At 37.8% G+C, this 25,797-nt stretch overlaps 2 protein-coding genes across 5 annotated transcripts in view; one reads left to right on the plus strand and one right to left on the minus strand.

The window, feature by feature from the left end:
- The first annotated feature begins 502 nt into the window (after positions 1 to 502).
- Positions 503 to 25,797, plus strand: part of RAB3IP (RAB3A interacting protein) — a 63,346-nt gene continuing 38,051 nt past the window's right edge. The window contains exon 1 of one of the 4 annotated variants that reach the window (XM_059936478.1): positions 503 to 603. In XM_059936478.1, coding sequence (XP_059792461.1) covers positions 599 to 603 — 5 coding nt within the window. In that variant the 5' untranslated portion in view covers positions 503 to 598. Of the gene's footprint in view, positions 604 to 15,193; positions 15,379 to 15,801; positions 15,946 to 15,968; positions 16,211 to 25,797 lie in introns of those variants that run through there. The other 3 variants (XM_059936479.1, XM_059936480.1, XM_059936477.1) reach the window with 3 other exon arrangements.
- LOC132372793 (mitochondrial import receptor subunit TOM6 homolog) lies at positions 1,876 to 2,133 on the minus strand (the record flags this gene model as incomplete). Its single annotated transcript, XM_059934920.1, has 1 exon — positions 1,876 to 2,133. A coding segment is annotated over one exon (258 nt), but the record flags the coding sequence as incomplete, so codon positions are not given.

Genomic DNA, 25,797 nt, shown 5'->3' on the forward strand with positions numbered 1-25,797 from the left:
TTATTTGTTCTAGTTCTGTGAACAATGTCATGGGTATTTTGATAGGGATTGCATTAAATCTATAAATTTCTTTGGGTGGTATGGCCATTTTAATATTAATTCTTCAAATCCAAGAGCGTGGGGTGTCTTTCCATTTCTTTGTATCCTCTTCAATTTTGTACATCAGGTTTTATAGTTTTCAGAGTATAGGTCTTACACCTCCTTGGTTAAGTTTATTCCTAGGTATTTTATTCTTTTTGATGTGATTTTAAATGGGAATTTTTTTGCTTTCTCTTTCTGTTAGTTAATTTCTTGTGTATACAAAAACAATAGATTTCTGTATGCTAATATTGTATCCTACAACTTTAATGAATTAATTTATTAGTTCTAATAGTTATTTGGTGGAGACTTTAGGGTTTTCTATGTGTAGTATCATGTTATCTGCAAATAGTGACAGTTTTACTTCTTCCCTTCCAATTTGGATACCTTTTATTTCTTTCTCTTGTCAGATTGCTATGGCTAGGACTTCCAATGCTATGTTAAATAGAAGTGGTGAGAATGGGCATCCTTGTCTTCTTCCTGAATTTAGAGGAAGACTGTCAACTTTTCACCGCTGACTATGAGGTAAGCTGTGGGTTTGTTGTAAGTGGCCTTTGTTATGTTGAGATATGTTCCCTCTATACCAATTTTTTTTTTTTTTTAACTTGGGTTTATTTATTTATTTATTTATGGCTGTGTTGGGTCTTCGTTTCTGTGCTAGGGCTTTCCCTAGCTGCGGCAAGTGGGGGCCACTCTTCATCGTGGTGCGTGGGCCTCTCACTATTGCAGCCTCTCTTGTTGCGGAGCACAGACTCTAGATGCGCAGGCTCAGTAATTGTGGCTCACGGGCCCAGTTGCTCCATGGTATGTGGGATCTTCCCAGACCAGGGCTCGAACCTGTGTCCCCTGCATTGGCAGGCAGATTCTCAACCACTGCGCCACCAGGGAAGCCCCCTCTATACCAATTTTGATGAGAATTTTTATAATTAATTGGTGTTGAATTTTGTCAAATGCTTCTTCTGTATCTATTGAGATGATCATGTGATTTTTATACTTCCTTTTGTTAATGTGGTGTATCACATTGATTGGTTTACAAATATTGAACCACCCTTGCATCCCTGGAATAATTCATGGTGTATGATCCTTTTTATATATTGTTGGATTTGATCTGCTAATATTTTGTTGAGGATTTTTGCATCTATATTCATAGAAGATATTGGTCTGTAATTTTCTTTTTTTGTAGTGTCTTTGTCTGGCTTTGGTATCAGGGTAATAGTAGTCTTGTAGAATGAATTTTGGAGTTCCATCCTCTTCAGTTTTTTGCGATAGTTTGAGAAAGATATGTATTAGCTCTTTTTTATATGCTTGGTAGAATTCCCCTGTGAAACTGTTCAGTCCTGAAATTTTGTTTGCTAGGAGTTTGTTTGTTTGTTTTTTTCTTTAATTACAAATTCAATTTCACTACTAGTGATTGGTCTGTTCAAATTGTCTGTTTCTTCTTGATTCAGTCATGGCACTTTGTATGTTTCTAGAAATTTGTCCATTTCTTCTAAGTTGCTCAATTTGTTAACTGTACATAGTATTCTCTTGTGATTTTTTTCTTTGTGTACAGACCTTATTTGTTAAAATACCATTAGATTATGCCTCAGGACAAGAGCAAAGACTACCCTCTGCAGAAACTTAGGAATTATGTACAGAACGTTACAGGACAGAGGACAACACTTTAGCTGAAGCCTGTCTGTTGACCAGAGAAGGGTGTTCTGAGTGGACTCAGCAAAGAAAAGGAAATCAGGCAGGGAAGGGAAGGTGCCCATCTGAATCAAATTTCAGCTGCCATCAGGGCAAGTCTTGTGATGATCACAGATTGGAGGCTTCGTTTTTGGAAGGTTTGAGTACAGCACAAGAGTTCCATGTGTCTTTATGGCTACACCCCAGGCTGAGGTCAATGTCACTCAAATTCCTGGCCAGCCAAACTCCGGCAGCAAAGAGTCCCAAATTGAGGATCAAGTTCCTCCGGAAGTCATTCCTATTGGTGGCGAAGTGGTAGACGCCCTGAAGCCAATCTCCCACATTGTCTGGAATTTCGGGAGCTTCATTTGCCGAGCCTTGCAGCGGTCATGCCGACCCCACTGGAAACCATAGTAGCACCTCTGCTCTCTTATGATTTTTTTGTATCTCTGTGTATTAGTTGTTACTTCTCCTCTTTCATTTCTTGTTCTGTTTATGCAGGTCCTCTCTCTTTTCTTCTTGGTAAGCCCAGCTAAAGGTTTATCAATTTTGTTTATCTTTTTAAAAAACCAGCTCTTGGTTTCATGGATCTTTTCTATTGTATTTTGGTCTCTATTTTATTTATTTCCTCTCTAATGTTTATGATTTCCTTCCATCTGCAGACTTTGGGCTTTGTTAATTCTTCTTTTTCTAATTCCTTTAGGTGGTAGTTTAAGTTATTTATTTGAGATTTTTCTTGTTTCTTGAGGAAGGCCTGTATTGCCATAAACTTCCCTCTTAGAACTGCTTTTACTGCAGTCCACAGATTTTGGAAAGTTGTGTTTCCATTTTCATTCGTCTCAAGGTATTTTCCGATCTCCTCTTTGCTTTTTCATTGACCCACTGGGTTTTAGTAGCGTGTTGTTTAGTTTCCACATGTTTGTGCTTTTCCCATTTTTCTTTCTGCAATTGATTTAGTTTTATACTGTTGTGAAAAAATGCCTTATATAATTTCTATGCTTTTAAATTTGTTGTGACTTGTTTTGTGACCTAGTATGTGATGCCTCATGGAGAATGTTCCAGGTGTACCTGAAAGGAATGTGTATTCTACTGGTTTTGGATGCAATGTCCTGTAGATATCCACTAAGTTTAACTGGTCTATTGTGTCATTTAATATAATACCACTGTTGCCTTATTGAATTTCTGCCTGGATGATATATCCATTGATGTAAGTGGGGTGTTAAAGTCCCCTCCTATTATTGTCAGCTTCTCCCTTTATGTCTGTTAATATTTGCTTTATATATTTAGGTGCTCCTGTATTTGGTGCATATATGTTAATGAGTGTAATACACCTCTTCTTTTATTGATGCCTTTATCATTATGTAATGCCCTTCTTTGTCTTTTGGTATAGTCTTTGTTTTAAAGTCTATTTTGTCTGATATGAGTATTGCTACCTCTGCTTTCTTGTTGTTTCCATTTGTGTGAAATATCTTTCCCCATCCTTTCACTTTCAGTCTGTGTGTGTCTTTAAGTCTGAAGTGAGTATCTTGTAGGCAGCATAAAGATGGGTCTTTTTTTATCCAATCAGCCATCCTATGTCTTTTGATTGGACCAATTAGTCCATTGACATTTAAAGTAATTATTGATAGTTATGTACTAATTGCCATTTTATTACTTGTTTTCTGGTTGTTTTTGTAGTTCATCTCTGTTCATTTCTTCTTTTTGTTTCTCCCCTTGTGAATTGATGATTTTCTTTTGCAATATGCTTGAGTAACTTCCTTTTTGTTTTTTGTGTATCTGTGTAGGTTCTCACCAGACGTCCTCTTTATTTCTTTGGAATAGTGATGTTCATATTTTATGGATAATGAGGAACTCATATGAGCGTGGCCTGAATTCTCTCCTGATAACATTCAAAATTATCAATTTTTTAGGATAATATAAAAAGAGTCCTTCAAAAAAAAAAAAAGAGTCCTTCAAAATTATTTAGTCACTATTAATAAAAATGCACATGTAGCCTACTAAAACTAGGGATGACTCACAACTTTTGGCTAGGCCTTACTCAAAGCCTCATAATCACAATATGCTGGAAGTTTCAAGACCCCCAAGAGACAGACTAATTAAGAGTTTGTATTGTTCATTTACTCTTTATAAAGTATTATGGTAAGCAATACTCAGATATTTCCTACACTGCTCCCACATCATTGCCTCAAGGTCAGATTCTATAATTATCTGAGTCATCTGGGCCTTGAACTGGCATTGCTGGCTCAAGCAATTGGTGACAGATGCCCATTCCTTGCAGCCAAAAGTGTCTGCCTGTCTGGCAACATTTATCTCACATGGGAATGATGTCAGAGTATTTCTGGTCCTGAAAGATATTTACCTAAAGCAAAAACTCGTTGATTAATTTTGATTATGTTAGTGACAATACTGTTATGTATGCAGCTGAACAATTCCTCAGATGTCTGGACTGTATTCAAAAAGTGTATCCTGAATTTCTACTCCAAATTTGCGTTACTGATAGTTGCTTTCAGCCTGGATTTCAGCAGTTTCATGAAAGGAAGCCATGTGGACAGAAATTTAGGACAATTTTGTGATTCATATGCCACTTCTCAAATTCTAATTGTGCCTTTTTTGATAACACAGTTTCCTTTTGGGTCTGTGAAATTAAATTCCTTTTATAACCAAGCTGCACAGATAGGAGACATGCTTGGTAATCCAAACACATCTTGAGGTTTGCACATCAAAAGCAGCTGCAGAAACTTAAAGTATGGTTCATATTCATCAAAATATGCGTCTTCTGAAATTTGGACTTTATTTCTACCAAAATAGTACAGCAGCTCCTCAAATCTATAATTCCATTAAGCTCAGAGAAGTTGCCATGAGCTCAATTTGCATGGCTGGTTTGAGCCAGAGATCTTCACTTCCTGAAACAAAAGCCCTTCCTTTCCCCTGTGGTTTCAAGCTCAGCATATTCAGATGTTTCATCAGACCAGAAAGAAAGCACAATCTCTTGGGTCCCTACATGTTGAGCAAGTTGGGCCTCTGAGAGCCCTTTCATTCACCAAAGTCCTTGACCTGAAAACAACTCCTTAACAAGTTCCCATAACCTAGCCTTCTGATTTCATTAAAATAAACCCAAACTGTACACACTGCTTTGTCTTTGTCCAGTCTGGTGATGGTTAAGAACACAGGCACAAAACATATTGACAACCATGGCAACTTCCTTTTTTACACCAGGAAAAGAATTTTTCTTGTATAGCTCAAGTCACAAATTTGCCTGATGAATGATGCAAGGAGCATCAGACTTCTCCGTTGTCTTGAATTAGTATCGAAGCATCCCTACCCCCTCTTTCATTTACAGGTACCCCACCTATAAAAGACATCCATGTTTATACCAGACTTCTCAAATTCCTTAGTGGCAGAGACAGCCCTTGAAAAGGTCTGTGTTCTAGCTAATCAGGGTCAGTTAGGTCACCTACTTTATAGCATCCCAGTCCATACATTTGGCACGTGGACCGTACATTTTAAATTTAAAATAAAATAAATATTTTTACATTGTTGTTTAAGTGTGTGTGTGTGTGTGTGTGTGTGTGTCACAGTGGTTTTCAAACTTTTTTTTGTTTAATACATCTGGAAGTTCAATATGTAAAGGAAATAAAAGAGAAGCCAGTTGTACTAAAAGGGGGCTGAGACACAAAATCCCCAGGCCTGTTTGAAGCCCATTTTGATACATAGTCAATTTTTGTGACTAGTCCCTGGGTAAATGAAGAGAAGATATATTATTATTTGCATATATATATATTTATACCTTTATATAAATGTATATAAATACATACAGATATATGTATGTATATAACCTACCATATTAATTATGTTACTTAGGTCTTCTCTATCCTTACTTATTTTGTTATTTTTTATGATGTGATTAGTCATGGTGTCTGTGGATTTCTTCTTGAATTTCCTGTAATTCTTGCTTTATGAATTTGAATGCTATGTTATTTGGTGCATGTGTGTTCCTACGTGTGACATCTTAATTTTTCAGCTTACACTTTATTGTTATAAATAAATAATCTTTGTCTTTGTCTCATTTATTGCTTTTTCCCTGAATTAAGCTTTGTTTGAGATATAATTTTGATCTTGGCTTCATTTGCTTGGTATCCCTTTGTCTATTTTATTTTTGTTTTAAATCACTTTGTTTTCATTATCTTACGTATATAGCACATAGCTGGGGCTTGGTTTGATATTCCATCTGAGAAAAGTTTTCAATTCATTGGTAAATTTAATCTTTTTATATTTATCGAAATAAAAATTATGTTTTATTTTAGTCTACTTGTCATTTTTTGTTATGATTTTGTTTTATATAACTCATTTAATTTTTTGTCAGTATATGGCCAGTATATTCTCTGTATATGCATGTTTCTTGAACTTGAAAGGCATGTATTTTTGCTCTAGTGGATAGCTTAATAACTTTATAACTATTACTATTTTTAGATATTATTCAAAGCAGAGAGCAGTATATTTCCTGTTCCTCCCCTCCCCATTGACTAACTATACATTTTTTTGTAATGTTTACCTTATTTCTTTTCTCTTTCATCTTCTGTTGGTTGTTTCATTGCTACATTGTCAGGATTTTTAAAAATTTACTCTCTCTTCTCTGACCATAATTCTCACATTTGCTTTAGACTTAATTCTGCAGATAAATGGATTTGAGGATCACTGCCAGCTTTTAAAATTTTTTTCTAAATTCATGGTTGGCTAAATTTCATCCTCTACTAATGTCCTATAGAAGGGCCCAGGAAAACCATATTGCTTGCATTTTCAAAAATGTTGTCTATTACATTTATACTTGAACAATTTTCTCCAGTATCAAATTCTTGGATATAAAATCCTTTGGTTCAGATTTTGATTTTTTTCCCACCTTATAGAGATCTTGATCATTTTTAACTAGCTATCCAAAAGATTTTCATTAGCTTTGAAATCCATTAACTTTACTAGATTATGTCTAGTTTGACTATTCTGTGCCATTTTTTTCTTTGGGATACTATATGCCCCTTCTATCTATAGATTTAGGTCTTCTTATATTTCTGGAAAGTCACTCAAAATATTTATGTAAGCTTTTTTTTCTGTCTCAATATCTAGATTATTTTCTTGGTTTTCTTTCTTAATTATGCATATATTGAATTTCTTTTGTCTCTCTAACATTTACATAATTTTCTTTCTAATTCTTTAAAACTGTTTATTTCCATTTCATTTTACTTGCTTTTCTCAATATGGTATTCCATGACTCTTTAAAAATATTTTATTTTGTTTTTGTTGTTTTCCTTAATAAGTGTTTATTCTCCTTTGTGCTATTTCTAAGTCTGCCTTCATTTTTGAGATAGTTTAATTTTGTTTCCGCCCACTTCTTTCAATTCATATTTGAATTCCTTTTGTGGTTTTGCTTCATTTTTAAAAATTTCAAGTGAAGAGAGTTAGGAAAGTTGAGTTAATCATAATTGTCAGTGCTTGCCACATTAACAGTTGACTCATGCAAGTTCAGTCTTATTTATTTCTTCCTTTTTATTCATATTCCTATACCCCCATAGGCAATCATTCACATATGTTAAATGTGCATCTTTCAATGTGTTTATGTTAAATGTGTATTGTTTTTATGTATATACTTTTTTAATGAACATACATGGTAATGATCATATATCTTTTTTTTCACTTAGCATTATGTTTTTAAGATCCATCCATGTTGCTTTGTGGCCCTCTAATCAGTTGCTTCTAATGTGGCATAAAACTCCATGATGTGCATTTACTACTTTTTACTTATTCGCTCTCCTGGTGATAGTTACCAGAGTGCTTCCAACTCCCTGCCACCACAAATAACCCTGCTGTCTTAACCCATTCGGGTTGCTATAACAAAATACCATAGAATGGGTAGCTCATAAACAGCAGAAATTCATTTCAAAGATCCTCTTCCAAGTTGCACCCTTAACTTTTAAAATTTATGGCTGTACGTTTGGTTAAAATTTTCTTTTGCTTAATGGCAACATTTTTTAATGAGAATTTTAATTGCCATTTTTTTCCTATTCTCTTCTTTTTTTCTTATGGTATCTTTGTATGCTGGTTCCTTTTTGATTGACTACTCATCTTTGAAGGAAAAGTTTTTCAAAATATGCAACTTACCAAAGATTTATGCTGAGGAGGGGCCTCCCCAACCATGTTCCAGCCCAATAGGAATTCTCCTCATGACACAAAGTTTATGTGGATGAGTTCCTTTAGCTTCTACTTCTAAGAGAAACTGGTGGTTGCAGGGCTGCTCACATTGCAGAGTCCATCTTTTCCATCTTGCCTCAGCAACAGATCGCTTCCTGCATATACGGCATGTCTGAATGATTCCTCTTCCAACTGTGCCTTACCACCTTCTCTTTCATAATAAATCAAATTGAGAGGAGGCATTGCTGCCAATACACATACTTGATTCCCTTGTTTCAGATGAAGGATTTTTGGGTTTGCCCCTAAGTTAAGTCAATTGTTGAAGTGTATTTTGCTGATGTTTTCTGAGATCTGTAGCCATCGACATTTTTTATCAGTCTTCCTGTCCTTCACTGTACCTCTGCACATATTGTAGTTCAGGGTTTCAGGTGTCTCCTGTTTTCAGTGAAAATGGATTTTGCATTTTTGTGTGTCATTATCTTTGCTACTGGGTAATTTCTGAGAGTAGAAGGACTTGTAGAAGATGCTATATTTACTCCACCATTTTAATTCTGGAAGTTTCTCCATAATACATTTTAAAAGTCACTGTTTTATGTACATATTATATTATCTCAACTAGATCGTAGTTTGGGGACTTTTTTGTATCCTTTTACTTTCCTCATATCCTTCACTGTTGATTCTTAAAGTTTAGCATTATAAGAATTGCTTCTGATGTTTGTTAAAAATTTCAGTAATTAGGCCCAGTCCTCAAAGATTCTGATTCATAGGCCTGGGCTAAACAAACACCTCAGGTGATTCTGATGCTGGTGGTTCACCAACCGCATTCTGTAGGCCCCTCAATAGTATTAACTGACTGAATTACAAGGGCATTTGCATGAGAACTCTTGGTATATGTAGTAGAAAAGATATTGTTTTTATAAATAAGACTGGCTGAGATAACATATGTAGCGCTAGAGAAGTACTGAGGCAGGGATGTTTTCTTTAGAGAATGGAGAAACATTTTTTTTTCCTACCTCAGAAATACTATGTGATCCATTCAATTGAGTGGTATTTAGCACACTAATTATATGCAATAAATATTGATGAATGGCAACATCAAAATAAGGCATAGTTTACTAGGTAGAAAGTCTCAGACTCCCCAAAAGTGACCCAAGAAATACAAGTTATCTATAGTTTATGTGACCAACCAGGCAAGTACTCCCTTAGGGTCAACTTAACCATATGGTGGATTATCTGTTAATTTGTGGACGTGTTAGATACAGTCCATGTAACTTTGCCCCTCTTCCTCCCCCCAGTATTCTTTGTGGCAGACTGCTATTTCTCCATTTTTCCTGGGCAGATGACTTTCAATGTAAAGACTACATTTCCCAGCCTTCCTTATAGCCATGTTTGGCCATGTGACCAAGTTCTCATGAACTAATGAGTCCTCCTTTATTTTTCTTCATAGCGTGGCTCATTACCTAACATGTTATTATATATCTATTCCTGTATTGACTGTCTCCTGCACTAGAATGTAAGAGCCATAAAGGCCAAGACATTGTCTTACTCTCTGTCATATTCCCAGCATCTAAATTAGCATTTGGCATGTAAGGGACACTCAGTAAATAAGGGAATGAAGGCATAAAAGAATTACTGCAAAGATATAAGGATTATTAGATATTACAGGTCATGTGGCTTCCCAGTATTCCTATAATGAGGATGACTAATAGGCCTCATAAAGGATATACTTTATGGATATACTTTAAAGGATATACTTTATTCTGCTTTGGATTACCAGTTGAGTTTGAATAATCACTCTCCCTGTGTACATTTATTTTCAAATTCATATTTTCAAAGAGAAGGGAATTGACTGGGTTTATCTCATTCAACAGAATGAAGGATCCCTGATGTGGATCCCTGTTGTTGAAGGTTGACCTTCCTCATATCCATTCTAAACACACAGGGTTGCTTTTGGCTCAGGTAACTATACAGGTCCAGTTATAAATGGTCAACACAGCATGGTTGGTTTCTCTTAATTGTATACTGGCATGAGTCACAGCAACCTTATGCAGAAAGACCATCTATCGTCACAAGAATGTGGTGAATATTGCTGGCACGCCCAGGCTTTCAAATGTTGCTTCATGGGAAGTTGTTGGCGTCGTATTACATGTGTTTTAAATGTATTTGAAAGCATTTTTTAGATGTCCTGTTCTGAAGTGTCAGAATGATACAATGATAATATACAGACTAGTATTCCAAAGACCTGGGTTCAAGACCAGCACATATTAGCTCTGTGACTTTGAATACATCACCTCATCTTTCTGAGTCTCAGTTTCCTCATTTGTGAAAACAGGTGATGAGGTGACATGACTTAAAGGTCTCCTCCAGCTCCAATATTTTATGACTCTGTAAGTACTTTTAGAGATTTCATAGCATAATTGTAAACATTCCCAACTATATCAAACATCCTCTCTTTGAATGTAGATTTGATTTTTTGGAACAGATAAAATTTATCAGAGCCAAATCTTTTAATACTATGTATGACAAAGGTAGATGGTACTGCTTTTAAGGCTTGGAATTATCATGCTTGCCTTTATTTCTGTATATTCATTCACAAGTGGCAGAAAACGCAACACAAATTGGCTTAAGCTAAGAGATAATTACTGGCTCATATAACTAAAAAGTTCAGGGTCTCCAGCTTCAGTCACAGCTTGATCCAGGAAGTGAAATAATGTCCTCAGGACCCACACTTGGTTTTCTTATCTCTCAGTTCTGCCTTCTCCCTGTTAGTTCCATTCTCAGGCATGTTCTCCATTGGGTGGCAAGATCACTGCCAGCAGCCTCAGGCTTACATTTAATCTTCTCAGCAATCCTCATAGAAAGAGAGATTCACTTTTCCCAACAATTTCCCATAAGTCCCAGAATTGATTTTTAACAGCCATGCTTGTGTCATTTGCTTATCATGAACTAATCACAAAGACCAGGAGGATTCTCTGACTGGTTAAGCCTGGGTCACATGCTTACCCCTGAAGTGGCGGGAATTCAGTTCTACTTGAGTCACATGTACTGAACATGGTAGGAGGGTACTTCCCCAAATAAAATCACTGTGCCCCTGTCATCCCAAGTACATTCTAGGCATTGCCACCATGTTATTCTTCCTAAAGCATTGGTTCGATCATTTCACTCTCCAGCTCAAAATCTTTCAGGAACTCTCTTCTGACTACTGTACCGATTCCATATTCTTCAGTCTGGCATTTAAATCTTCCACAATCTGGCTCCCACATATTTCCAGGCTTATCTATCTACCTATGCTTGTCCCAGGTGCACTGTTCACCATCATGTTTTCCTTACAATGCCTTTGCTCTATTTGTACGTTCTACCCTATCACCATTTCTCCCATCCTAAGTCTGATATCAGATGATGAGTCAGATACTGCAGGTTGTTTCCAATATCTGTTCTCCCCTTTTTCTTTAGTATTAGAACCATTGATTTCTAGCTGGACACGTGGCCACTCAATAGAGACTACATGTTTCAACATCACTTATAGTTAAGTGTTGACCAATGTGGTGTAAGTGCAGGGATGTACACAACTTCTGCAAGTGTTTTAAAATAGAGGGATGTTCTTTTCTGCCCCTATCACCTTTCTGCTGCCTGGAATAAGGATGTGATGGCTGGAGCTTGAGCAGCCTGCTTGATGGTAGAAGCTGCATCTTCAGGATGGTGAAGACACAAGATAGAAGGAGGCTGTGTCCATGATGATCAGAGAGCCACCATATCAACCCTGCACTGACTACACTTACATGAGAGGGATACACTTTATTTTGTTTAAGTTAATGTTATTTTGAGTTTTTAACTGCAACAGAAACCAATCTTTCCATGAAAACATGTTATTTAGGAAAATTTTCTGGTGGCCAATAACAGGAATCCATTCAAAGCAGAATGGGGGAATTATTTTAAGGATATAAGGATTGTTTTCAGAACCCATGGGCAGGGATGAAAGAAGACTCAGGAATAGATCGGAACCTGGGACTGAAACATTGTGGGGAAGCTAGGAGGTCTTCTCGTTGTGTCTCATCTCTCCTTCTCTTCCCTCTTACTGCAGATTATTTATGTACCTGGCATAGAGAAGCAGTAAATAAATATTTGTTTAATGGATGGCAATTTGTGTGTCTGTGAAATAAACTGGATCCAAAGCCAATTCTCAAAACATTTCCTTATAAATATGTAGCTTGTTAAAGTGACTCATTTGTAGGGGATCATACATTTTAGAGTCTAAGCCCTTCTGTCAGCCCTTTCTCTCAGCCCTCTGATTTTTTCAGTTGCCTATTCTGACATCGAAAAAGGGCGTGAAATGCAGAGTTGTGTGCAACTGATCTCATGAAAGATATATTAAAGACAACTCTGCTTTGTACAGGAGTTGCAAAAGCAAATTTTTATGCGACACAAGCACTGGCCCACAAGTAAGCATTTTGCTAGACAAGGAAATGATAGGTTATTTTTGGTACATTTTTTCCCTAACCAGCTTTTGTTTGTTTGTTTGTTTCATTTTGCATTGTTATTATTTACTGTCTAGGTTCTTGCTTTTACCTAGTTTTTGCCCTTGAGGGTTTCTTATGTTCTTGTCAGCTTATTGATATGTTTGATAAGATGTTTTATATATTTAATCTAGCATTTGGTGGGAGAATCAGCCAATCTCTAGTCTGCCATACTGCTGGACACAAAGCCCAGTGTGCTTTTAAAAAGCGTTTTTTAAAAAGTTCATTTGTTTGTAGATACTACCCTGAGTTCTGAAGACCAGGGCCCTAACTCTGGTGGTCCAAGCTCCCCATCTGTAAAGGTGAACTACCTTTACACCTACATCAAATTGCTTTTTATAAAAGGCTTATGAGATAATTAATCTGAAGTCAGTTTGAAACCAGAAAGTACCATGTAAACATACAATATTTTCTGAACTTTGAAAATAAAGCAGAGGCAAACGAGCAATAAAAGTTGTAACTAAGGATAACAACCTTAGAATGATTTGTTCAATTTAAAATTTTTAGATATTTGCAGTCCTTTGTTTTCTGGCCCTAGATATGGATGGGAAAGTCTGAAGATTAAAAAAATATATTATTTTATTTGACATTAATTATATAACTTATATCTTAGTGAAAGAAAAAGAAGGCAAACTTGAGCACGCTATAAAATCCATCATCATGTTTTTAGAGTTTGTGGAGAGTCTGTTACTTTAGTATATGGCTGAGCAATCTAACTTAGGATGCATACAACACTGTATGCATTTTGCAGGCTGAGATTCTGAGTGTGTAACATTCCGTAATGCATCTTGGTCTCTGTGCTGCAAGGACACTGAAGTCCTACTATAGGTAACTACTCAGATTGCTCTTCTCATTCTCAAACTGTGCTAGCAGGTGAAGTATGTGAGAGGAAACACCTCTAAGTCCATTCCAAAGAGCCTTGTGGATGACAGGTGGACCAACATGGGACTCAGGCACATGGCTATTGCTCACTATTTCCTGTAGATGTACGATATCTTAGGTCCTATGTAGAACACAGCATAGGGCCTGTCCTCTAAACATTTATATACCAAGACAGTGTATCTACATGTATATCATTAATTCATTCTGCATTTTCTGAGCCAGTCCTCCTACATGTCAGGCTTTGTGCCTGTTCTCAAAAAGTTCATAAGGAAATAGACAAAACTACAATTACCGTTCCATGTGATAAGTGCTAGAAAGAGATAAAGTGCTATAAGAGTACAGTAAAGGGCACCTAGCCCACACTGGGGTGGGATAAGGCTGGGTAGCAAGGAACAGGGAAGGGTTCACAATGGAATTGATGCCTGGGCAGAATAATAAAGGATAAGCAAGAATTAGCTAGGCAAGGAAAAGATGGAGGGTCAGGGCATAACAAGAAAAAGGAGCAGCATATGTAAAGACAGCATGTACGAAGGAGTTTGGCAAGACTGGAGAACCCAAGTAGTTTGCTGTATGATGAGTTTATTTATTTCACTTAGTTGTTATTGACACATTTGTTTTCTTCACTATGTTTGAGTGCTTGGATGATGGAGATTGTGTGTAATGGTTTCTCTGTTCCCATGTCTAGCAGTAGGCACGTAGATCGAGCATAAAAAATGTTTGATGAATGAATGACATGGTGTAAGGGAGAATAGTTTAGCAGTCCATTAATGAGTAGGGTCATGTCTAGTCCCAGTGAATAACAGATGGGGTAGATTTAAGAATTATTTGCAAAATAGGATGGATAGGACTTGATATATTGGAGATGGAGTATAAAAGAGTAAATAATGACTTTCTAGGTTTCTGTTTTTATTATAGGTGGATGATAATAATGATGTTATTAATAATAGCTAATATTCATTAGGCACTTTGTGTCATGAAGTACACTAAGTATTTCACATATATTAAGCCATTTAATTTCTTAACGACTTAGTTACGTAGGTAATCTTATTATCCCCGTTTACTGGGGCTATTAGAGATCAACTAGCCCAAGGTCACTGACACAGCTAGTAGGTGCCAAGCTCAAACCCAGGAATTCTGATTCCTATAGCCATCCACATAACCTACTCTTCTTTACTGCCTCTAATAAATGTGCTCAATATACAGAGCGGGGGTCCTACTCAATATATATATCACACAAATTGCATGTAACTCTTTTACTAAACATAGAGACACATACTATGATGTGACTGCCTCTTTTGGATCAGATTTTCGGAAGCCTGGTTTGTATTTTCACGTTTCCTCTCTGGAGGACCTAAAGTGGGGTGGAAGTTATCTAAGAGTTGACACAAAAGATGAGAGAAGGCAGGTGCAGAAACGACATTCTCGAATGCTCTAGCAGCTGCTAGAATGCTGGGATCTAGGTTCTATCAGACTCCCCTTCCTCCCATCCATCCCCCCAGAGACAACAGACACGCACGAGCGCACACACACACCCCACACACAGACACACACGTTGTAAGGTACATATGCACGCCGAGTGTCAGGTTGGTTCTAGCTGTCCTCACTCACATCGAAGGTTCATTTTTCGACTCCTGGAGAGCCCAACACACTCGAAGTGAACCCGAGAACCCAGGGCAACAAGGCTTAGCGCCAGCTCGCCCTGTTCCCAAGGAAACCGCCCGCGGAGGCACCTGGGGCCCGCGCCGGGCACCTGCGAAAGCCCCGGCTGTCGCCAGGGGGCGCGGGAGCGCGTCGGCCCCACCGGCCCCACGCCCGCCCCGCCCCCATCCCCGCCTTCCCTCCGCAGGGCCGGACCGCTCCCGGCTCCCAGCCCCGCTCCCGGCGCAGGCGCAGTCCCGCGCTCCCTCGGCGGCTCCCCCCGGTAGTGCACCCGCCGCGGCTGAGTGTAGCGGCGTCGGCCCGCCGTTCTCCTCCGCTTGCGACTCCTTCGGGGCGCGTTGTGTGCGGTTCTGCGCGCGCCCCTGAGCGGCGGCCGCGGCCGCGGTGGGTTGGTCAGGTGAGTGCGGCCGCGGGAGGGAGAGGCCCGGGGCGCGGAGCACCGGCCCCCTCGGTGCCCGCGCGCCCGCCGCCCGCGAGCTGGCCGGGAGGGGCGGCCGCAGCAGGTGCAGGTGAGGGCGCGGCGCGCGGGGACCCGGCCGACTGTCCTGGCCCAGCGAACGCGCTTCCCCGCCTGGGCTCGCGGGCTCCGGGACCCCGGCGGAGGTGGCGGCGGGGGCTCGGCGCCTCGGCGCATCTGGGCGCCCCCTGGGGCCGCTGGTGGGCGTCGGGCGGCGGCGGCTCCTCCCCTGTCCCCCGGGCCCCGGCGCGTTACTCATTAACTGCGCGGTCCCGAGCGCTGAGGCTGGGAGCCCGGCGCCCAGTTACCTGTCGGCTGGGCGCGCGCGGCCGGGAGCTGGGGGCCCGGGGTTGCGGAGGGGGCTGTGAGGAGAGTTCACGAACAAGTCTGGAGGCCGGCGCTGGACGGGGCGAGGCAGTAGGCGTGGACCGGAGGTCTTAGGAGACGGCGAGCGGGGCACCGAGGCGAGGCGTAGAGGTCACCCTCGGGAGGTTTCGGCGAAACCTGGTGGGCAAGAGCCAGCACCCGGAATCGCGCCTTAGGAGGCAGCTCAGTTCAGCCTGACTTTTGTTTCGGGGAGTTGAGGCGAGCTGCACAGCCGTAATTGTAATTACACAGCCCTTCCAGCGTGGATAACTCGCTCCGACCGCCCGGGGAAAAGGGAGCTTAATGGACTCTGGAAGTGATGGTGGTGGGTGGAATCTGCAGCACGTGAAGAGTTGTCAGTTGTTATGGGATTTAAAAAAGAAAAAATATCTGTCATGGCTAAAGGGTAAGGTCTTGAAAATTAAGAGCGCTCAGTTAATACTGATTCCGAAGAGGCAGTTTAGTTTCGTGGAAATGTAGCATGTTCCGAGGCTACCTGTTTCCTACTCTTCTGTTTCCCCCTCCAACTTATTCCTTGGAGGGTAGGGAAACAGCCATGTAATCTTTTGCCGTGGAAAGATTACATAATTGGAGGAGAGGCCGATAAGAGGATTAAAAACAAAACCGTTCTATTGTAAATCTATTGAAAGACCTGGTTTCTGTTTATTATCCTCATTCGTATTTTGTCGTTCATGCCCTTTTAAAGAAAAAAAAAGGTGAATGGCACTTCAAGGAGAAAAGAGGCAGAATAGATTTGTAGACCAATCATAGTAAATATTTGATACTGGTAAATATTCCACCACTTTTATGGGGCCTTGTTCTGTTAACATTTGCTATTTATTTACTAGTGCCGTGCATTTTGATAGGACACTTCATGTTTGGACAGATACGTACCCTAAATATGGTTTATGTGATATAATTCTAAAGCCCTTGTGGAATGTCTAGAAATAAACTTAGCAGTTATACAGTTTTACTACAGTAGTGTATGTCTTACTATTAGAAGAAAAGCCTTTTCATTTTTTTCTTTTTCCATTTCAGTAGTATTATATATTAGTACATACCTTTGTGAACCAAAGTGGGTACATTTAGTATAACTCTTCCTTGGGTGTTTGGCGAACACCTCATCTGTGTTATGGAATACCGCTGACTTTTCACCAGGATGGATATTTGATGTTCAGCTGCTTTGTGAATTTGCTAATTCGTGGAGTTTCTAATTAGATCCAGCTGTACTTTTTGAATTGGTGTAGTTATGCATGTGCTTCCTTTGATGATATTATTTTCCTTTAATTTACACCAAACCCTCAACCTCTGCAACACACGCATAGACACTCTACAAATAATTTTTTAAATTGAAAGAGTCTTAGAAGACAATCTACGTCATCATCTTGTTTTTTGATATGGCAGAACAAAAACTTGTAGGTTACAGTAGTTTCACATGTATTATTGTAGTTAGTTTACTTTTTTCCCCCCTCCCTTTCTGAGCAGGACTCGCCGAACCAATTTTAATGAAAAACTGTCTATTTTTAAAGTTTTAGCTCCATTACTTAGCATGCATATGACCTTGAGTAAAGCATTTAACCTCTGAGCTTATTTTCTCCATTTGTAAATGGATGTAGTGTTAGGTTGAACCATGTGAATTTGCCAGTATTCAGCTGTTTTTAATAGGGCTCAACCTAATATGAACTTCACAACGGCGGGATGAGAATTAAATGAGATACTCCACGTGGGAGGCGGAGGAGAGGAACAGATGTTAACGCAACAGTGTGCCATGCGTCCTGCTTGTTGCTTCAAGTACCTTGACTCCTCTAGTCCTCAGCACATTCCTGGAGTATAGGTGGTGTTGTTGCATGTTACAGATCAGGAAATGGAGGGTCAGAGAAGTGAAATAACTTGCCTCTGGTTACTTAGTTGTCAGTGGTCCTATAGTTGACTAATGGCAGAGCCAGGATTAAACACTGGGAGTGACTGCCCAAAATGGAACTCCGACCAGTTTTGCTCCTTCCGGTCCTGAACTACACCTTCTGTAAAAGAGCTTTGTGACTATAAGAAGACACATAGATGAAAAGGGTTATTATTATTTGTATTTCTGGTTAAAAAATATCCAAGTTTTCTGATTGATGGTGATACCGGCACGGCTGCTACTACTACAGAGTCTAGAGCTTATGGTGTTATCAGATGCTGGTGTAAACAGTATGTCAGCTCATTTATTCTCAAAGTGACCTAGGAGTTAGGTAATACTTTATCCCATTTTATAGTTGGGAAGATTGAGGCACTGAGAGGTTATGGAGCTTAAGGTCCTTATGGTGATGGATGCTTAAGGTCAAAGCTAATTAAGTGAGGGCACTAAATTAGGAGTCTGGTAGTTCGTCTTTGATGTCCATGATCTTAACCACTGCACTCTACTACTTCTTCATGCATAGGTTGTAATACTGAAGAATTGGTTTTAATTTAGCTTTTATGAGATACTTAATATTGGTGTAATAAGTAATTCTTAATGTATCGCTGGAGATTTTTAAATCAGATATTCATTGAGTATCTACTCTGCAAGTCACAGTGGGAGTTAAAGGAAAGACTATTTAAGGCATCTGGAAGGTAGGCTGTGTAATCATTTCCATATCTTTTGTAAGTTCCTCAAAATTTAGAAAGCACTTTCACATATATATGTTGTTGTTGTAATTTTAATGAGTGCCAGATAAGACACAGTGCTAGAATAGTTGGAGAGTGGGGAGGGAGGAAGGATGAGTTGGTAGAGATACTTGTGTGTTGAGGGAAAGCTTTGAGGATATTCTGAGGGGAGCGTACCTTTTCAAACTAAACCTTTGCCCTGTATAGTGCTAGTCAAAATGTAGGTCAACAAAGCGTAGTCAATTGGTTACTAAATGAATTACCTAAATACACCTGATATCCTAAAATAAAATATCTGAGTTTTTGAAAACGCCTTTCTAGCTAGTTTCTCTTTTTTTTTCTGTACTGCTGTCCTTACCTTTGCCATATAGTACGTATCTTTTTTTTCTTTTATGCTTCCAAAGCATGGAGTATATGCCTTTGTTTTGGTATTTATTTTGATATTTACATTGTGTTTGTAAACGTTTGTTGACAATGAGGTGTCTTTTTCTAGTGTACACATGCTTTGGGGGCAGGGCTTTAATTCATCTTACCCCATTTTATAGCTTTAGCATTGGGCCTGGAACCCAGTAGGTACTGTGCTGTTTGGTGATGGATGGTCAGCGAGAAAAAATGTTAGGATGTGTTGAAATTGACCTAGCAGTAAAAATGGAAATGAGTGTTCAAAGTGGGAATTGAGGGGACTAAGGGAAGGGAGGGGTTACTTACAACAGGTAACATTAACTTGCCATCTCTGTTTCCCTTCTGCTTTCCCTTTCAACGTAAAGTTAAGTGAGGTAGTTTCATAAGCTTCAATTGTATATAGAAAAAAGTGAAAAAGTAAAATTGGTTTATCTTAGGATATCAACAACACAAAATTCCATAGCTATAACCATAAGCTAAGATTACTTAGATCAGAGGGAAAAGAATGGAAATTATTGAAATAGTTCAAGTTTGAGAGATTTGTTGCTTATAGTTAACAACTGTAAAGGAGCATGCTGATGATAGCTTAGAACCAATTAAATAAGTGAATTGTCATTTGATGTGTCCAGATAATAGTATTGAGTGTTTGTGGGCATCTGATTGACAGATCAGGATAAAGTATAAAAGAACAACTAAAGTAAGTTAGAAAAACAGTAAGTAAATGTGCATCAATTAATTTCCTGTTGGGAAGAGAATTATATTTGAACACTATACCTCAGAAGGACTTGTTTTCCCCTTCCTTCTCCTTTATCTAGGATAAACAAGGATCCCTTCTGTTTTGTAAGACAGACTCCTTTCTGTGCTCTTGTTATTTTCCCCACCATTTATTCCTTCTTAGATCTTTATAGATATTATACATTTGTATTATGCCTTACAATCTTTAGAACATTTTTACATTGACAGTTAAGCCATTTGATTTTCTCAAATGTAGGCAGGGGAGATAACACCACTGTTATAGATGTTGAAACTGAAGCTCAGAGAAATTAAGTGACTTGCCCAAGTTCACACAGCCAGTTAATAACAGAATCTGAACTAGAAAGAAGGTTTTCTGAAGCTCATTTGATCAAATGCTCTGGTTTCCCCAAACTTTAGAAATTCAGTTTCATCAATCTTGCTACAGGGTACTTACTGTTTTATCTCTAATTTTTAAAGGTGGCCTGGAGTCACTCACTATCTCTACTCTTCGCTGCTCTGCTATTTATTCCCTCTCTAAAGACTCTTATTGTTTATTTATCCAGTCAATATATACTTCAGTGCCTATTGAATATTTAGTTGACACATATTCTTACATACATAAGATAAAGAGGCTTCCACTTTTAAGAGAAAGAAACCTGGAAAACAATTATTTTTTACGTTTTTGTTCCAAGAATTTGTAATTAAATACAGTGTTAGTAACCCAGTAAGTTCTGAGAATTTTCTGAAAACCTTTAATTTTAAGAATCTGCAATAAATAACATCTCTCAATATGTTAGGTTGTACATTTAAATCCTGTGGAATTAGTAAATGGAAATTAATGTGTGGTCTGTTTTAATAAGAGTGGGAAGATTGTGAGCTTGACAGACCATCTGACTAATATTTCCCTTGGGTTATGAATTAAATTCACACTTATAAACATAGCCTGCTTCCTAAAATGTAAATGTGAAATTTTTTTTTTTTACTACGACCAAAATGTTAGTTTGGAAAACCAACTTTATAATTATAGGGAAAGCCAATGAGAAAATTATTTTTTATATATACACCTTTTTGTTTTGTTTTTTCTTCCTTTATATAGTATTTGAATAAATCTCAAAACTTTCTAATTATTATTGAGAATTTAAAATACAATAAGTAGATGCAAAAGTATGATGACCCTCAAATTTCCCATCATCTAGCCCATCAGCAACGGTCAGTCCTGCCCCATATACTTCCCTGTATTATTCCCCCTCCTGTACTATTTTGAGCAAATTCCAGGAATTGTATAATTTCATCTGTAAATATTTCAGTATGTATCTCTAAAAGATAAGGGCAGTTAGCTACAATACTATGACACACTTTAAAAAATTAACACTAATTCCTTAGTATCAAATATCCACACTGTTTTCGAGTACATCATAAGGCCACTATAGTAAAATCAGGCTTCTGTTGATTTTTATTTATATGCTATTCCTCCCCTCCCCATCAAGAACTATAAGGGGCTGAATAAGTATTTATTTTAAACCCCAGCAAGGCAGCAAAATAGATAAGGAAATGATGATAGCAAAGAGAATATAGGAAAAAAAATAGAAAGAACACAAAGTAATAGCAAATGCTCATTTCGACAGCAGTGCATTAGAGAAACTTTAGTTTTTTCTTTCTGAAATTAAACAAGCGTTCAGAGATTAAATAGGATTCTTCTATTTGGATTGTTCTCTTCTTACGGTTGGTTGGGTAAGACTGCCTTAGAGATCCTCTGTCTTGATGTAACCTTTATCTGAGTCTTACCCCTGACCTCCAATCAGTTTTACCTTTTAAGTGATTCTCAGATGTAGTGGAGTCAGGTGTTGGAGTCAGATGTACCAGGGCTTGAATCCTAGTTCTGTTGTTTATTGACTGTTTGACCTCGACAAGATTAATCTCTCTGATCCTCAGTTTCTATACCTGTAAAATAGACATAAGAATCATTTCAAAGGGATGCTGTGAGGAATAACAGAATAATGTACATAATGTATATGTGTATATGTCACACATATAGAATGTAATAACATAATGCATATGTGTGTATATGTAGAAATATAAACGAATTGTTCTGAATGTTTTTCATATATATAGATAAATATGCCTCCGTCCCCTCATTTGCAATGCGTGATCTTGGCATTAGATCAGACCTTCATAATCTCTTGCCTAGCCTGTTGCAATAACCTCTTAACCAATTGCCTCTAGTCTCCTCTCTCTAGTTAAAGTCCTCGGGAGTCATTTTTCTAATGACATCACAGTACATCTGTACTTCCTAAAACGTAGATCCGAGCATCTCTTGGATAAACTCCAAGCAGCATTTTCCATGTTAAATGAAGCTTTTAATTATCTGTCGCATATCTGCCTCTCCAGCCTGATTTTCTGTCACTCTTTTTTTTTTTTTGGTTAATTTCATTAGTGCCAAACCCTTATTCCTTGACTGTCCTGTCGTATTTCCTTGCCTAGCCCACCTACAGACTCTTATTCAGCATTTCAAATCTAACTTGTATTTTATTTCTCCCTGAAACATTCTCTTCCTCCTCTCCCCCCAACCCACAGGGTAATCATTTAGTGGCTCATGATAGGCTATGCACCTTCTTTTTACTCCATTTTCATATCTGTGTTCTCAGAACTTAGTACCAGCATTTGCCCTGAGGAGTTGAAGCTGGCAGACATCTTCCATTCCAACTAGAATAAACATAATTGATAAAAATTATTAAGTACACTTATTTTATACTAAAAATAATATATGTATAAAATATATTTAATAAGTATATAAATCATTAAGTTTTTTTTAGGCTTTCATTAAATGAGTTAATACACGTGAAGTTCTTAACACATAGTTAACTGACACATAGTTAACTTTCAGTAAATATTGACTGCTGTTTTTGCTGTGATAGTTCTGACTTCTGCAAAGAAGAAATAACATGCAATGCATACTAGAAATCAGAAACAAATGGTTTTGATCAACTTTTTTTAAATTGGAAATCAGCTTTATTACTTAAAGCTGAGTAATAATAAAGCCACCCAAGCTGTGTTGGTAATTCACCCATAAGAATTTAATGCTGTCATCCTTTTTACTCATTTTTAGTGATCCTTGACAAGTTTAGTTTATGAATTGGGATAACCTCCGTTTGAAATCAGTTTTTTAAATTACTTATTACTTAACGCAAAGAGTACTACTGCTTAAAAATAGTTTATGTTATTCCTATAAGAACTCTGAATATAAAATAAATCTTAAAGCTTCCGTGTACTATTTGAAAGAGCAAAAGATTTTCAGATTAGTCTGATTGGCAGCTCATTACCAGCTAAGTTAAACATTTTATGGAAATTTCACACGCTTGATAAAGGGACTACATTTAATCTTAAAATAATCTCCTTTTCGGGAGTGACTGTAATTTAAACAGTGTGTTGTAGGTAGAGGCACTGCTCAGAGGTGCTCTACTCTGCGAAATACTACTTGCATTTCTCTTTTAATTCTCACCCTGTGAGGAAGAAAACCGAGCTACAGATTTCCAGATGAGAGAACCTAGGCACACATTGGCCCAGTAACTTGATAGAAGCAGAATTCAGACCTGCCACTCTGAGGTTTGGGTCTTATGTTCCTAGCCTGTGCTCCAGTTTATGCAACATTTGTATTTTCCATAAATACTTTGCTTTCATACCTTAGACATGACTGGAAAGTCCTTCCAGGGGGTTTATCTTTCTCATTATTTCCTACTCTTCCTTGGGTCTTTTCTTTGGCTTCACTTTTTCTGGGAGTCCTTTCCTTCTGATTTATTTGCCCCTCCTGTGTGGTCTCTTAGTAGCCTTTGCATATTCTATGGCATTTATCACACTATCATTGCCACTGTCAGTGTCTCCTACTATATTGATACTATTTGGGAGCAGAGATGATTTATCCTCTTCTTTCCCCAGAGCCTGGCACATAGTAGACTCGCAGTGAATATTTGTTGAAATAGTTGAGTGTTTATAGGAAAAATAGGGTGGATGTTGCAGGGATGATGGATTTTAATTCAGCTTAAGGAGGAACATTTTTACATGAACCATCTAACAGTGGAAAGGCAAAGCAATTCTAGTGGTAGTAGTGTGGTGTGGTGGTGAAGAGCTAGGACTCTGGAGTCCGGCAGACATAGGTTTTATTTATTTATTTATTATTTATTTATTTTTAAAGTCTTCTATTGAATTTGTTGCAATATTGCTTCTGTTTTATGTTTTGGTTCTTTGGCTGTGAGGCATGTGGGAGCGTAGCTTCTGGACCAGGGATTGAACCTGCACCCCCTGCATTGGAAGGCGAAATCTTAACCACTGGACCGTCAGGGAAGTCCCAGACATAAGTTTTAATACTGGCTACCCTAAGCTGCAGCTTCCTCAACTGTACATGTACTGGAACTATACCTGATATTTAGTAAATGCTCAGTAAATGTTAGCTGTTATTATGAGAGAAACCACCCTATAATCCTTTGTGACTGCGGGGGACTGGTAGTTTGATGGCCCAGCTCCCCATACCCTCCTTCTCCCCCTGGATTATTTTGAAGCAAATCCAGGTAATTTTATTTCATCTATAAATACTTTCGTGTGTATCTCTAAAAGGTAAGATTTTTTTTTTCATGTAACCATAATACCATTATCTCTAAAAATGGACAAAAATTCATAATAATATCAGTAATATCCAGTGTTCAAGTTCCCTTTATTGTCTTATAATATGATTTTACAGTTGGTTAATTCAAATAAGACTTCAAACAAGGTCCATACATTATATTTCATTATGTCTCTTAAGTCTATAAATTCCCTCTTTTTTTCCACTTTTATTTATTGAAAAAACCAGGTGGTTTATCCTGTAAGAGTTTCCCAAAGTCTAGATTTTGCTGTCTTTGTCCATATGGTATTATTTTTGATATGTTCCTGTAGGCTCTGTATTTCCTATAAACTGATGAAGACGTTATTTTTAGTATGTTCCTCTAGCCTCTTTCCTATAAACTGATAAAGACCTAAAGGCTTGATTGGATTGGGATCTTTTTTTTCTTATTAGGGGGCCAAGAATGCTTCATGGATGGTGGTAGTGTTCATTTCCTGTTATACCACATAATTCTCATAATGTCTGATTTTCTCCCTTTTTGTAATAATAATGTCATCAGTGAGTTCAGGTACTGTCGTTCTGATCCATTAATTATAAAGTGCCCCAGATTTTACCTTAGGGTTTTAATAGTTATTGATAAGTGTTGCCTAGACTCATTATTTCATTAGGATTGCAAAGTTATATTTATTAAGTGGGATGCTTTTAAAAGAAGGATTTTTCCTCATAAACTAGTTCTTTAATGTATAGGAAAGTCAGGGTAAATACTGGATTCTTTCCTTTATTTTACCAGTTTTCAAAATAGTGAATTTGTTCCATAGCACTGATCAAAAGGGACCAGTGAGATTTTTTTGTTTTGTCTTATTTTTAGTATAATCATGAACTCATGGGTTTAGAATTATTTTTTGTTCTTTACAGGTATTATCCTTTTTGATGTTCAGATTGTCCCATCTTTGTTTAGTGGGAGTCCTTTTGATACCACTCCAGTAGTCTCTGATAGCTTTCTTGCTTCCTGGTAAAACAAGATGTTGCAAGGTCCTTTTGTACATTACTGCCCCGGGCTTGGAATCAGCCATTTCTCCGAGGAGCCCTTGTTCTTTTTTCGTAGGAAATGGTATTACTCTGGGCACAAGGGGTACTCATTGCTCCTGAGTTGGTTGCTGTTGTTATACCTTTTCAGTGGATAAAGGTAGACATCTTTTTAAATAGAAAAAATTTCCCTCTTATTTCTCTCTTTTTTTTTTTTTCCCCTCTTATTTCTGATTCAAATTTAGGACTTCAGAGTTTTAAGTTCCTTGATTTTGTATTTGTATATCTTTTCTCATAGGTTGAAAATCTTAGTTTTGAATGATATTAATATAATTTGTTTTATCTTTTATAATAGTTTCAGAATAGCAGTATCAACATTACTTACTAATATGATTACTGAAAATAGTGTATGATTTTTTTAACTTCCTTTTGACCTTAGAATATATTCCACTAGGGATATACAGTTTTATTACTATGTTTTAAAATCGTTTGAAATAGTTCTTTTTGATGTTGGTTAAAACTACCATGTCAGTACACAGCTAGATTCATTTGTTTTATTTTTAGATATTCTTTTTTAAAATCTAATTTTGTTTTATCATTTACGTGGTTCC

This window comes from Balaenoptera ricei, chromosome 10, assembly GCF_028023285.1.
Source record: "Balaenoptera ricei isolate mBalRic1 chromosome 10, mBalRic1.hap2, whole genome shotgun sequence".
NCBI lineage: Eukaryota > Metazoa > Chordata > Mammalia > Artiodactyla > Balaenopteridae > Balaenoptera > Balaenoptera ricei.